The 14,793-nt window shown below is 33.3% G+C and overlaps 4 protein-coding genes across 6 annotated transcripts; 1 reads left to right on the forward strand and 3 right to left on the reverse strand.

Moving 5' to 3' along the window:
• Window positions 1–25: 25 nt before the first annotated feature.
• LOC106132608 (ejaculatory bulb-specific protein 3) lies at window positions 26–2,487 on the reverse strand. Of its 2 annotated transcripts, none has more exons than XM_013332059.2 (3): window positions 2,412–2,487; window positions 1,488–1,683; window positions 26–328 (listed from the first exon to the last, which is right to left on the reverse strand). In XM_013332059.2, the coding sequence occupies exons 2-3, from the start codon at window positions 1,678–1,680 to the stop codon at window positions 123–125; spliced, it is 399 nt and encodes a 132-aa protein (XP_013187513.1). In that variant the 5' UTR covers window positions 1,681–1,683; window positions 2,412–2,487; the 3' UTR covers window positions 26–122. The 2 variants fall into 2 exon arrangements, with proteins under 2 accessions (XP_013187513.1, XP_013187514.2); XM_013332060.2 differs by lacking the exon at window positions 2,412–2,487 and adding an exon at window positions 2,063–2,116.
• Window positions 2,488–3,769: 1,282 nt separating this feature from the next.
• On the reverse strand, window positions 3,770–6,217 carry LOC106132609 (allergen Tha p 1). 2 transcript variants are annotated; one of them, XM_013332061.2, is made up of 3 exons: window positions 6,078–6,217; window positions 5,491–5,684; window positions 3,770–4,176 (listed from the first exon to the last, which is right to left on the reverse strand). In XM_013332061.2, exons 2-3 carry the CDS (start codon window positions 5,681–5,683, stop codon window positions 3,986–3,988), a joined length of 384 nt encoding a protein of 127 aa, XP_013187515.2. In that variant the 5' UTR covers window position 5,684; window positions 6,078–6,217; the 3' UTR covers window positions 3,770–3,985. The 2 variants fall into 2 exon arrangements, with proteins under 2 accessions (XP_013187515.2, XP_013187516.2); XM_013332062.2 differs by lacking the exon at window positions 6,078–6,217 and adding an exon at window positions 5,813–5,990.
• A 2,668-nt stretch (window positions 6,218–8,885) lies between these two features.
• Window positions 8,886–11,524, forward strand: LOC106132607 (ejaculatory bulb-specific protein 3). The gene is made up of 5 exons (XM_013332058.2): window positions 8,886–8,918; window positions 9,302–9,453; window positions 9,860–10,079; window positions 10,771–10,897; window positions 11,346–11,524. The coding sequence occupies exons 3-5, from the start codon at window positions 9,884–9,886 to the stop codon at window positions 11,467–11,469; spliced, it is 447 nt and encodes a 148-aa protein (XP_013187512.2). The 5' UTR covers window positions 8,886–8,918; window positions 9,302–9,453; window positions 9,860–9,883; the 3' UTR covers window positions 11,470–11,524.
• Window positions 11,525–11,534: 10 nt separating this feature from the next.
• Window positions 11,535–13,694, reverse strand: LOC106132606 (uncharacterized). The gene is made up of 3 exons (XM_013332057.2): window positions 13,149–13,694; window positions 12,742–12,868; window positions 11,535–12,161 (listed from the first exon to the last, which is right to left on the reverse strand). Exons 1-3 carry the CDS (start codon window positions 13,435–13,437, stop codon window positions 12,005–12,007), a joined length of 573 nt encoding a protein of 190 aa, XP_013187511.2. The 5' UTR covers window positions 13,438–13,694; the 3' UTR covers window positions 11,535–12,004.
• Between the last annotated feature and the right edge of the window lie 1,099 nt (window positions 13,695–14,793).

Below are 14,793 nucleotides of genomic sequence, written 5' to 3' on the forward strand. Positions count from 1 at the left end.
ATTATTACAATATAAATACAAAATATATACTCGTAAAAATACTCTTTATTGCGGAAACAAAAGTTATAAAGATGTTACAGTCAGTTTAGTGTCACTGTGGCCTTATGATTAGGTATATTTTTTTATTCATCGAAGAATTCTTTATCGTCTTTATTAACAGCTTCTTCATACTTCGGCCAGTACTTCGCTATAGGGTCGTACTTAGCTTTCAGTTGTTCCCAGTAGTCCTTTTCGTTTATAATAATATGTTTGAGTACACGCCTTGTGTTTCTTTTTTGTTTTTTCGTACATTTTGCACATTCTGTCTCCATAGCATCTACAATATGACCTGTAATATAATAAGAGTACTATGAATAAACATTATATAACGTTTATCTTACATATTAGATAGTGTGAAATTATGAACAAGGAAAAGTGAGAAATTTGTATTCAATAAGCCTTTCCGAGCAGGACTTCATGTAGTATTTTCATTATCAGGTAAAACTAGAATTGATTTTAGATAAAAAATTTAACGAGAATACTTAGATCTAAGCCCGCCTTTTTACTGTACTACTGTTGTTAATTTTTTAATGTACTCCTTTAGTGATTAATAAAGCATTTACTTAGTGCATTCGAAATTCCATTTTAAGGGTAATTCATCTGACAGGTTGCCGACTTTATAAAAACTTGACATTTTTGGAGCATGTAGTATTAGTTATATTTATTTATTTTTTATTATTAATAGAGCCCATATTTGGTAATTGCCGTAAATGCAGCCCAAAATGCGCTTTAATAACATCCACAAAATACTCGTAAGAGTAACTAAGTGATACCAATTTAAGCTTATTGCCATGTTATTGCGGACGAAATTAAAGGGAAATTGCAGAATAACACGTTTATCAATTATGCATAATTTAAATACAATATAAAAATGCAAGACACTGACGTATAAGTACTTTGCTCGGTAGATTCCACAAGTAGATACAAACGGAAAACAATAACCGGCTCCATTAAACTTGAACTCGTGTCAGTCAAGGTTGCAGTGTATGCGACAGAAACCTTCTGGCTACAATTTTTTTACTTTTTTTCAGAATCTCGTATAATCTTAAATGGGTATGAAGGTAGTAAACGTTATTAGCCTCACTTCTCACGTCACGATTTTGGGTTAGACGCTGAATAATAATTGCAAGTACGACTTAGAACTACGTGCCTAACAGGACTTTTTGAAAATGAAACTGAACTCACCTTATTTTTAAATAGACATAACTTAATTAAACTTATAAAAAAAAAGATTATCTGGACTTAAGACATTCCTTGAAAATATGAAAATAAGCAATTCCACAAGTGTAGAGAGGACCATAGTAGCGGAAAATGTGACCGTGAACGATAAATATATCATGTCTTTATCCATTACGGGGTAGACAGAACCAACATTAAAAAAAACGAATCTCTTTCGGTGAACTATAATCTGATTGATAAACTATATACTTAATCAAAAGTAAACGTACTTTTCATTTCTCTGCCATCCGCCGAACACTTGCCTAGGTCTAGAGCACACTTAACATAGGGGATTAAAAGCCGCCGGTTCGACAGGATCTCATCCAGGTCAATGTTGTCATACTTGTCCGTGTAGTATTCCTTAGGAACGCCCAGCGCGGCGGCCACAAGGGAAAATAAACACACTATTATCAGAGTCCTCATTTTCTGGAAAGAAAATTAAGTAACTTTATAGTACCATGTTTATTACATTGCTTTATTAGACTCACTATTATCAGTTCTCTCCGTACTGTCGAATACCTATATAGAAGAAGATGGGGCAGGTAACTGAAGTAACTATCTATTTACAACTGCTTTAATAATAATGATGTGATTAAGTCGAGAAACATACATTAATTAACTTCATTTTCAACGGTCTTGTCGAAGAAAAACAGGGCTATAGAGTAAAAGTTCAAAAAAAATTCTCGCTTACCTAATACAACTTCATATTATATACCTACAATATGAAACCACACATTCAAGCAACCAGATGTGTAACCAAACTACGATCCTATGTGAATTTGGTTCCCGTTGAAACCTGACTTACCCAATCCAGGACTAAGGCCAGGAGGATGATGATCGGCATCCTTGCAAATGCGTTTATCACGAAATAGAATAAAATCCAAACGATAGGTATTTAGAAACAATATTTTTAATCAAACTCCTAGTCTTTAAAATTTGCAATGACAGAAATCTGAACAATACATCTATCACATCTATTAGCCATTACCATTAAACAGAACAAAACATCTTAAAAAGATTCATTTTGATTTTTATGTTTGCAAAAAACAATAATCTTTAAATGGTCTTAATTATATTCCACTTTCTGCGAAACTGGTGTATTTTTAACACTTTCCATTTATATCATTGTACAAAATTCTAATGTAAGTAATTACCTGATTGTGTTTCTCGAAAATGATAACTAACCTCTTTTGTTACGTACTTACCCCTTTTATTACATTCATACTAAATGAACTCTGACTCGGCGACGAGGTGATGTGAGTCCAAAAAAATATGCTAAATCACTTCATAATTATGTGCATAATGTGACTAATACAGAATTTCTAAATTTTCTGGTATTTTTGTGAACACATATAGGTATTGTGTATTCAGGTTTCATTAAAGTTTTAGATGATCTAAAGATGGACAAATTTAGAAGGCTATGTAGAATAAAAATTTGTATAACTTCCTTGTTATCTTGGAAGTGAAGAAAACAACATAGCAGCTGGCTTTCTTGCCAAAGGAAAGGCTTATAAACTTGGGATTATTCATTTAGCAATATAACAATATAACACAAATCTCAATTCTACCATTAAATGTCATTAGCGATAACTTATTAGACTGGTTTTTTCTTTGTAAAGGAAAAATATATTTGTATGTTACCTACTTTTCTGTTAGCCAATCCTGGCAACAGTCTCATTCAAAATCACATGCTGCAGGCATAGCGTTTCCTTTCTTACGAATGACTGCTTATATATTTACGATTTCTAATGGTGCAGGTCTTTCGGCTTCATAATCAGTATGATCACCTCAACTGCCAAAACATTTCACTATTTATTATCGATATTTTTATTTTAAGGCAAACATAAGTAATTCACACTAATACTTTATGAAAATCTGAAAAGACATGATAAAATCAGCACCGACTATCATACTCGTATTTATACTATGTATTTTTGTGATATGTGTGATATTACTTATGTATTTTTTATTGATATAAATGAAATTCTCTGGGAGAATTTTTAAGGTGAAATAAATGAAACCATAATTTTATGTAACTTTATTTTAAATGAAAAATTTATTTAAACTAAATTAGATCACAACCATAAAATATTGCAAAATATTTGATACTTAGTTTTAACTCTATTCACCTACAAGGAGCTAAGTGTTAAAAATGCGCATGTATAAAAATACGAAGTATCTATACTATAAAATGTAGTTGTTTTTAGGACAATTGATTTAGATAAGTCCTTAGAAATATAAAACACAATAATACTACAAACATACACGAAAGTCTTACTTTTTATTTTACAATAATTCATTTATTTGAAGAAATTACAGAAAATACGATACTTAGTTTGTGATGTGTACTTTAAACATCTAAAAAGAAATTTTAAAAAAATTATACCCTAATTTATTTATTGTATTTTAATAAATTGGATTAAGCTAAGTAAAAAATTAATGTAAAAGAAAATCTCTCTGCATCACAAGTTTGAATGAATTGAATGCAAAAAAAAGAACCAAGAGCTGTCACTATTGTTGGCTGCACATCTAATTTTTGAGATGATAACATTGTAGGTGTGGTCGGTATTGTTTTTTTTTTATTGAATCCATCCATATAAATATTTTTTATTATTATTGTACTGAGTTACAAGCATATTTGAAACGAGAAAGTTCGGGATTTATAACGATATATTCACTAAAAATATCACCGCATCTATCTCGTTCCAAATCTAAACTGTATCAGTCTTTACGCCTGCGCAGCCGCAAGTTCCTGCTCGTGCCTCCTGGAGTACTTCCCGTTGGGATCGTACTTGGCCTTCAGTTTGTCCCAGTAGCCCGCCTCGTGCTTGATCAGGTGGGCGATGACTCTTCGAGAACCTTCCCGCTGGTTGTCGGTACATTTGGCGCAGTCATTCTCCAAGGCTTCCCTGATGTGCGCTGGAAATAAAATTAAATTTTTTCTTCTAAGTTATTTACTTTTTGGTGTTTATTCTTTCTTAAGTTTTAGTTCAAAACTCAGAATAAAGAAAAAAATGAAATAAGTTTTGGAACACCGACATATCTCTTTCATCTCCGATATTTTGAAAAAAAGATCATAACGGACAAACCAATTTTTGATATATGTACATGTCACATATTCCCAAATTTATTTTATATCCGCATTGAATTCTGTAAAAATTTACTCCAATTGAAAATAATGACAAACTACGTCAAGAATGTATATAGTATTTTTCAAGCTGTCTGTAGTAAAACGAAAATACTATAAAAAATGCAATCCTTCCTCGTTTTCCGTTGCGTAAAATTTAAATTTAATTTGCAAAATATTTATTCTACAACATCTTCAGGTAATGGCAAGCAAATGCAAATCGATAAGAACAACAGTGCGATTAATAGGTAATTTTGAATTATTTATTAGACCCCGTAATGACAGCTATTGTTCAAGGCTAAGGCAGCTGACACACATACAACTGACGACATTGCAAATGACGCGCTGCAGCCGCAAATGCATATATTTAGAGGACTCGAGGCCACGTGACAACTAAAATGAAAATCTTCCTTAGTTCATTGGAAGTACTACGTAAACTAGTTACTGACATACATATTTAATGTTACCCTTCTTCTTACTTAATCGTTAGCCCCGGTACTGGATGCACTTTAGAGAATTCACCTAAGTAAGACTTTGGTGTAAGTAGTACAGGTTGTTTCAAGGATCACTTCTAACCTCTGCAATCTTGCAGACAAACTAAAGCCCATATAGATGATTATTTCCAATCACCTGAATACTTAAACCCTAGACTACCGATTCGTTCATGTCTGTTTCCATGCGGGTAAATTTTGTACAAAACAAAAACCAGCTGCCTATTTGACACCTAACTGGAATGATTTATTTGACCTAAACTACATTATGTTTCCCAATTTAAAATAGTGTCAATATTTTGGATCGACCAATCAAAATGTTTATAGATCACTTGGCTAAGTCAAACTTATTTATTTATGGTTTAAAATGTACAATGTACAACAAATAGATCAAAGCTGAAAACTATATACGGAAGTGGCGAAACGAATGGAAAAAATTATAAAAATCACACGAAAGTGGAAACAGCACAATTTATAAAGTAACGCTGCTATGTTTTAAACTATAAAAGAGATATGTACATAGTCGTTTGCTATTTCAAGTAAAACAATTGGTTTCCGATATCGGGTGCCGGAAAAGCTGTAACTCAGGGAAAATAGAGCAGAAATTTTACTTACATTTAAGTTCCCTACCGTCAGGAGTGCATTTGCCCTCTCCCAACACGCACTGAATGTACGGGATCAGCAGTCTCCGGTTGTTGAGGATCTCATTGAGGTCCATATTGTCGTAGCGGTCAGTGTAGTGGGACTGCGGACGAGCGAGGGCCGCCGCAACCAGGGCAAACAGACAAAGTGCTATACAGGCCTTCATTCTGAAAACATTAAAACCTTTTTCAAAAATACATAAGAGAAAAAACAAAACAAAACAAAACCAAGAAGGTCTGGAACTGTGTTGTTACAAGAATGCTGAAGTATTAGTGGAATTAATTTAGAACCTTACATTAATTAGGTAGTAATATTTTCAGTCACTTTCAGATAAGACATAGATAAACAAAACACTTTTCATTATATCGGTCCACACAAAAGATTAAATTTTACTTTAGGTCGACCACCTTGTAATTAATATTAACTATCTAGGTAGATATATAAAACAGTTACTTTTTAACTATTAAAATAGATAAAAAAACAAACACTTCGAATAAAACAAAATGAAATTCATGCTTATACCACTTCAGCACGGATATGTAACCTCACTAACAACGTACCTCAAAGTTTATTATGTCACACCAACACTAGTCAGTCACACTTGGTTGCTAATAATGCACTGGTCAGAGATCGTCCACTTTTATACTAAAATAGTACATTACATTTTGTCAGTTAAGAACTCGTTTGATTTAACTCGGTTTCGTAGAATTGGATGCAATTAAGCGTCATTAATTTACAGTGGATATGCTGAGTGGGCAATACTTCGATACAATCGTGATATTATTCCATTGTGAATCACGTAGGAATTATACGTCAGAAAAACTCAGCTCCCTGAGCACCTTTCAAAAAAATCACCCAACTATATACCTAGGTACCCATCATGTTTATTTTGTGTTTTTAATTGACATTCCACTTGATAACTAACAAATGCAAATCTCCAAATCTTTGAATAGCTCGTTTAATACAAATGTAATTAAAAAGGGTCACTATGCATATAAATGTTTGAAGAGTTTCCAAGACTGTCTGAAATTCCAAACATCAGGTCCTGACTTCGATAAATATTCACTACGTTAAGTGTATTTTTATATAGTTTCAAACAAAAAAATATCAGCACAATATGCTGGTGATGACTTTACCAGGACTTACACCAGGATGATAATGAAATAAACTGTGAAATCGAAAAGAGAACCACCTCCTATTTCGCAGTCGGCTTAAAATCGACCGAATATATTAAATTACAAGAGTATGTACGCGTGAAACTGAATATTCTTTCCCGCGGGAATTTCGGGAAATCCTGTCTTAGTGCACCCCTAGACAACTTACAGAAACTACATGCCAGTTTCGGATGTGCATTGGCAGTAAATCAGTCAATGTCCTCTTTAAAAAATATATTTATTTTCTGATTTAGGTTATTTTTATTATGTCCACCGCACAGTAAAATACTGCTACCCCATATTTCCTTCCTTGTTAACTCACAAGACATAAAAATAACAAACAGCTTGTGCAATAAATTCAACACCGACTTAGTTCTATGCTTTTTCTGCATAGCATGTAAAAACTGACATGGTGTCCCATGTGGCTCCTTTGAGCCTTTGATAATGAAGTCGAGAGATAAGAGAGAGTATAAATTCAACCAATCCAAGTTTATCAGTCTTTTCCGTAATTGACTTGTACTTACTTAAAATATGAATTTTCTTCGATTTCAGACCAAATAAAAATATTATTGTCGTTTATCTCCTGTCTCGTCATAACATTATTCGATCAATCTTGATTTAAATATTGACATTAAATTTGATAGTTCTTAGTTTCTAACATAGCATATTCAAATAAAAACACAATAAAATATCATTGAACATGATTCAGTTCAGCTCCACTTCATACAGTTTGTATATCTTCAGAGTTTCTCAAGTTTTTAATTTACACTTAAAGTTAAATCAAACCTAGAAACTAATCTTTAAATCTATACCACAATAAAGACTTATATTAATCGCTCATTACCAAAATGATTAACAATATTCCGTTACGAAACAGTTTGATCATTACATTTATATCACCTAAGGAATAGTTAATGGGAGTAAATTTCCACATTGCGTTGATTTTCCCCTCATTTGCTTATCGTTGTTATAGTCTTAAATAAATTGCTTATTGTCGGTACGTCAGAATAGGATCCATATCATATAACTTATTTTTGTACCATACAGTCACAACCCGTCTTCGTCTCTAACTGGGTAGACAGAGCCAATTGTCACAAGATTCGACTCAAAGGCCAAGATAATAAGATTAAAATAAATGTCTTCGTAATATAAATGCTATTGAGCGATACTGACAGGTCGCTACCCCATTACCTACAAGAAGAATTCCATAATATAAACCTTTCTCTTGATTTACTTTTACGAGTTCAATACTCATTTCGGATATCAATTCATTAAAAGATTTTGCGATCAGTTTACTCAAAACTAGGTTCCTTATCAAATAAAGAAACCTTACAAGACTCCATTTTATTTTTATTTTTTCACGTATTTCATCACTAAATGTTGGCAATATCTGGCCGGCTACTAAGAAGATAATTGTTCTTAGCAGTTGCATGGAGATTCCATCTTAATTATTTTGATAACTGTGTTTAATTAGAGTATGCGATCTTTAAGCGATGTAGTAACAGATATATAATTTTTTTTTCATTGTACTATTAGTTAGTTTGGAAAAAGCAGTGATTGAGTGATTGAGGTGCCAACATTTATAAAGTGGCTGGAATAGGGTTAGACATCGGAGCAGTAAAGATTGACATACCTACTTCCTGCACCAACGCCACATAAATATGACGTAAATACGTAAAAAAGCTGAATATTGCTGTCTTTCTTGTGGGGATCGTGACAAGTGGAAAGATGTAGCCTCTGCCTACCCCATCGGGAAAGAGGCGTGATTTTATGTATGTATGTATGTATGTATATAGGATCAAAAACATGTTTATAAGACGACAGTAGCGATTCTCCGTATTGTAATGACATCAATACCTGATAACCATGATTACATATTATATTCAAGCAGTAGTTGTAATGTTTACAATGAATTAGAGTTTGCCTGTGAATTGTTAGATATTATTAAAAAAGCGGATGATGACTAAAATATAGGTACCTACTTTTAGAAAAGGCAATTTGAGTAATTTTTGTGTAGAAAATGACTGCATGTTATATGTATATTGATTGGAGGAGAAAAAGTTGAGCAAGTGAAAGAGTTTGTATATCTAGGATCAAAGTTTACATCAGATGGCAAGTGTGATAGTGATATTGAATGAACGTATGTATCTTGATCGAATTAAAGGTGTCCTGACAAGTCAGGTCAAGAGTTTCCGAAACCGCCGAGCTTCAATGAAGAGATTTATGAATGTAGATGAAGCAAAAGAAGTATGCAGAAATCGTAGGAAGTGAAAAGATGTAGTCTCTGCCTACCCCTCCGGGAAATGGCGTGATTTTATGTATGTATGTAGTGCATCTTTCGTTTTGTATGTAAAAACTAAAAAGTGGCAAATTTTAACAAACAGGCTACTTTTGTCGGTTCAGGATCGAACATAATGCAAATGTATGATAGCAAACAATATATGATAAAATACATGAATATTTCTATAACATCCTTAATATCGATTGATGGATAAATATGAGATTATGATTTTCATCCTCGAGCCCATCATACATATCATCTTTTACCTAAGCAGGAAGCTGTAACTGATACGTCTAAACTTTATTACTCTAAGTGGAATACGATTATGTGATTTAAAATAATCTTTCAGTGATTTTCTTTTATTTCTTGAACATATATAAGTACCTAGGACAGGAAGAAATAATCTCACTTTTTTTAACAACGTCGATGGTATCTGTTTGCTGCGTCTAGTGATCGTGATATTTGATCATACATCTTTTCATTGATTTGAGGACTGAAATTGTAAGTGCCGACTTTATTGATCAAAGCATACTTTATATATACTGAAATTTTTAAAAGTGTTACAAAAGAGTACAATTCTTGCTTTTGTGGCCATCCCCATTCTAATGTCTTGTTTATTCCATTACTTCGATCGCCTTTAACTGAGGCAATTAAGATCATTTAGTATTTTGCCTATTCTATTTCACAATAGGTAATTTTATCATCGACAATGTCAAGATATTTCGAAACGCTCTATTATGATGTTCTCTATTTTATTCAAAACGTACGTAAACGTACGTACGTACATACAAAGGTAACGTTTATTTGAAAATGAGATATTTACATTCAATAATACGATTTCCTAGCAAAACTGTTGGGCAATAACGTAGAGGTGTAAATATTGTATGCAGGTGTATTTTTGTTGTAGATATTTTACTTTGTCTCCGTTATCATGAAGCTATATCTCCTGACTATCCTCTTAATTCGTTGTTTGTTCAATATCGGTGTATGTGAGGAACCCACTTACACCACGAAGTACGATGGTATAGACCTGGACGAAATATTGGCAAGTGACCGCCTCTTGGCGGGGTATGTCAACTGCCTTCTTGATCTTGGGCCTTGCACTCCAGATGGCAAAGAATTAAAAAGTAAGTATCTACCTAATATTTTTTTTATATAAACTAGCGACCTGCCCCGGCTTCGCACGGGTGCAAAATTCGGAAAAAATCTATTATATAATATATGTATAATAGATGTTATTATACATAAAAACCTTCCTCTTGAATCTCTCTACCTGTTACAAAAAACCGCATCAAAATCCGATGCGTAATTTTAAAGATTTAAGCATACAGACAAACAGACTAAAATAGCGACTTTGTTTTATACTATGTAGTGATTGATATACATAATAATAGAACAATTATTCACAAGGTAAAAACTAAGTAAATTATAAAGACCAAGCATTTCTTTGGAAGGTGTTAACTAGTATCTAGACTAGATCGACTGATAAATTTTGTCGGTATAAGTAATATGTAAGTTTAAATATATGCAACATGCTTAGCAATTCACTTTTCAAACAGCTTTGCTCTTAACTTCTGGATAAACCATCTCGACTCGACAGACATTAAACGATCTAATTGTATAAAAGAAAACTAACTTTCAAATGCTCCGCCTTTGTTAAAAAGTAAGCATACTCTACACACTCTCATATGTAATATTTTAAGATGATTGATGTAGAGGTTTAGGTCTTTGAAGATGTAGCAAACAAGCATAATCTTCTCCTTCTTACGAGCAGTAGCGAAACGTTTGCCAAAATCAGCACTTTTCTTTTACTTCTAGACAATCTGCCGGATGCTATACAGAGTGACTGTCACAAATGTTCAAGGAAGCAACGAGAAGGGTCTGAAAGAGTTATGGAATTCATCATAGACAACAAACCAGACGATTGGACTAAACTTGAGAAGAAGTGAGTAAAAAATTTTTAGTTACTTAATTTTTTTCTGCATGATCAGTTTCAGTTTTATGTCTAAAGATGAATTAAGTTTTACTTACTTATTTTAATTCAAAGATATTTACAAAGATAGATCATAAGTTTGTATTTATTTTCTTCCATTTGGTTTCTGGCAGTGTCGTATCAAAGAGCAACTAACTCAGGCATCTAAAATTTCCAAGCAGATTGTAAAAAGGCAGGCCGACCTTAAATTTGTTAAAACTCTACGCCAACAATGCTTTTTTCCAATGCTGAGTTTCAAATGTAAGTTCTTATTAGGCGCCTTGCCAAAGGTGGATGCCTTAGTAAAAACTTCTAGCCTAACTTCATTATAATTCTTCTAGCTATTCTCCCTAACTAGCCCTCTTCGAGTTATTTCTCACAATAAAAAAAAAAAACTATTTTTTTTAATTATTTTAAACAGATATAATTCAGATGGCAGTTACAAAGAAAAATATATGAATAAGAAAAAGTCACTATCTGAAGGAAAATCGGACAGCAAAAGTGAGGAGGATGAAAAACAAAATTCAAAAGAAAACTCACAATGATTAAAATACGACCGATGTTATTATGACCGATGAATATCTGATTATATATTAAATTAATTATTAATTATACGAAGTTGCTGGCAAAAATAACTGTTTCTTTTCATCATTTTCTCTAATTACTTAACATAGACGATAGATAGACATAGGAAACAATAATTTCCTCATTTTGCATTTCTTGGGACATCTCTCGCTCTCTCATTTTTACGTGATCCCAGTTACACCCTCCTTCATATTGCTTCGTGGCCTTGGGTCCGCTTATTGCTTCTCTAGTTAGGTACCTACATAAATAAATGCACTAAACTCACCTTATAGAATTCAACTTCAAATAATTATGAGGAAAGTCCTAAACACTTAATCTACTTTAAAAATTTAAAACGTGAAATAAAACCTCGAACCAATAATTCAACTGAAATTTATTTAATCTTATGTATTAACTTACTATTAATATTACTTACTTACTATTAATGAAGGGTTATTCAATTGTTGTAAGTAAACACTATAAATTACACCAAGGGAAGGTTATACTTAAGTAACATCATAACGTTTTGCCAACATACCTTTTAACTCTGACCTTAACACCAGGAAAAATATATCGATCTTTAGAACCTGGTACATCTTCAGGCGTCCCTATAGCTTTTATTTTGGGCATTTTTTCTTTTGATGATTTTTTAGACTTGCCGATTAGAGTAGATCTACAAATTTATAACATGGGAATAAGTGTGATAACAATATACAATTATACATGCACGAAAGTACAAAAAAGACAGAAAATGCAGATTTAAAAGCAGCCTAAAAACTGATTATTTTAAACAAGATTGCGTATCCCATAAAATATAGAGGGTGTCTGGTAAATCGCGTTATATATTAATTTGAGGACAGTAAATCATGAACATGCTTAACATTATAAAATATAAAACCAACAAAATATTAAATGGTAAAAAATCAAGTGCTCAAAGCCTCAAAATGTTTGGACACCATACGCTCGCTACGCGCACCCAGCAAGACGGCAGACATCCTGTACATAGTAGAACCCCTGATAGATATTAGGGGAAGAACGAAATTGGCAAATACCGATTAAAGTCGAGAGTAAAATGTCGAAAATTAGACTCAAGAGATATATATACATAATAGTTTAGGTAGGATGCAGCTGGAAATAAGCAAAAATTAGAAAAGATGCAGCCCTCTTCTTGTTCTTCCCTCTTTTTTGTACATCCACGGATAGATAGAATAGATTATCCAATCAACTTTTGCACCTTATCCAACCCTCCGTACCTCGTTAGAAACAGCTTCCATGCTATGGGATCGTGAGCCATTACAGAGGCTATCACTTTTCCAGCCTTTTCTTTTTCATCAATTGTACAATGTTTACAGTCTTCTTTTACTGCTTGAATTATCACCGCTGTCAAAAATGATATTCAGTGAAATAAACACCATCAAACAGCTGTTCACAAATATATTTCATACTACTTAAATGCTAACAAACACTTTTTTTAGTTAGAACTTTTAAATAAACACTGTGAGCATAATTCACATAACAACGACAAACTACATTGTGATGTCTTTCAGGAAATATGATATTTACATATACAACAACTTCAGCATATAAGTAATCAAATAATAAATATTATGGTAATTTATTATGACAATATTGAAATGCATAGTTTAAACGAGTTAGTTACCTTTTATTTGCCCCATATCTTTAGAACAATATCTGTCAACAGACATCAGACATTTCACATCTTCCGGATGGAGCGGCGGTAACGCTTCATTTAAATCAACCTTATTTTTCAAAACATCAACCTTTTCTAATTCATTAACAACATCATTGATCACTGTTAAATCTTCGTCACCATAAACGATTTTATATCCCGTACTTTTGACTCCTTCGCTTAACTTGGTTATGGTAAATGGCATATCTGCCAATGTACCTATTAAAAGTGAGGAGAGGACGTATATTTTTGACCACATGATGTTGGTCTCGTGTCACTTTTGGTTCTGGGCTGCAGTCTTGTCCAATGGCATATAATTGGTGATGCGATAACATGCAATTGTGCGTGGACAAAGTAGTAACAATTGTGTTGATATGTTAGGGTGACGACATAATAAGGGCTGGCAAAGGTACAGTAATTACAGCAACGTTAAGGTAGTTATTTAAGATCGTCAACAAATGATACAGAATTTTTTAGAACTTACATACATATGTACTTAGGTATGTTTAAATTATAAATAAATCTATATGTATAGTCACGTCTATGTCCCTTGCGGGGTAGACAGAGCCGACAGCGTTGAAAGACTGAAAGGCCACGTTCAGCTGTTTCGCTTAATGTTATAAGACAGGGACTAGCCCATCGCCTAAATGAAAAACCTCCATCCTCCAACCACCAATATATATTTTTTTAATGAAAACGTATTTAATCCATAAAATGCCTTGAACTAATTTTAAGAGTCGGCCCATATATACAAAGATCATTTGGTTGGTTTATGAAAAGGGCTCAGATATCTCCTACGCCCACTGTTTTATGTTTGTATTTGATTATTTATTGAAAGTACCTGCTTTAACAAATTTTAATTAGGTACCTACACAATGACAACTAAATCTTACTTGAGGGTGGATCTGTAGTTCAAAAACACTCAAATACACGTAAATACGTACGTGCAGGGAGGGCGTGAGGGCAAGCAGGATAATGTCTAAGGTGGTATACCGAAGCTGCCGCAATACCCGTCCATTAAATTTCAATCCAACGTGGGTTACCTCATAGCCTATTCACTCACGCCTCGAAAATCCCTAAGTTTTAAGTATCGGGGAACAGCTGGGACGAGATTCCATATTTTAGCGAACCGCAAGGTGCGTTGGGTCGATCACAATAACTATGGATGAAATCCTATAAGTACCTTTATGACAATGTGATGAGTTTGTAGTTTAAAAACACACAAAGACTTTATTATTAGTAGAAAGTCAAGTTTTGGACACCCCTATTTTGTTGTCTTGTTGACGATATTCGGAGCGCGTGGAGTTGACAACAACCTTCTGCTACTGCGCATATCAATTATGTCGCTGATTCTGAATGTTGACATTTATCGCTCTCACAAACATTTTAGTTCTAGGACATTACGCCAAGTTCAACAAATAATGTATTATGTGTACAAAAAGTATTGATACCACACACTGCAATCTTCTTGTTTTACCTGGCTAATGTCATAGTTATACTCCTAACCTCTTAGAGGAGCCCCGGATGCGCTCTTTGACCATGGGCCAGGATTTGGTTCATTAGTCAGGTTTTTACACGAAGCTTCTTTCGTTCCATCTGACTGATTTGCACCTTA

The sequence above is a fragment of the Amyelois transitella genome, chromosome 19 (assembly GCF_032362555.1).
Source record: "Amyelois transitella isolate CPQ chromosome 19, ilAmyTran1.1, whole genome shotgun sequence".
Taxonomy (NCBI): domain Eukaryota; kingdom Metazoa; phylum Arthropoda; class Insecta; order Lepidoptera; family Pyralidae; genus Amyelois; species Amyelois transitella.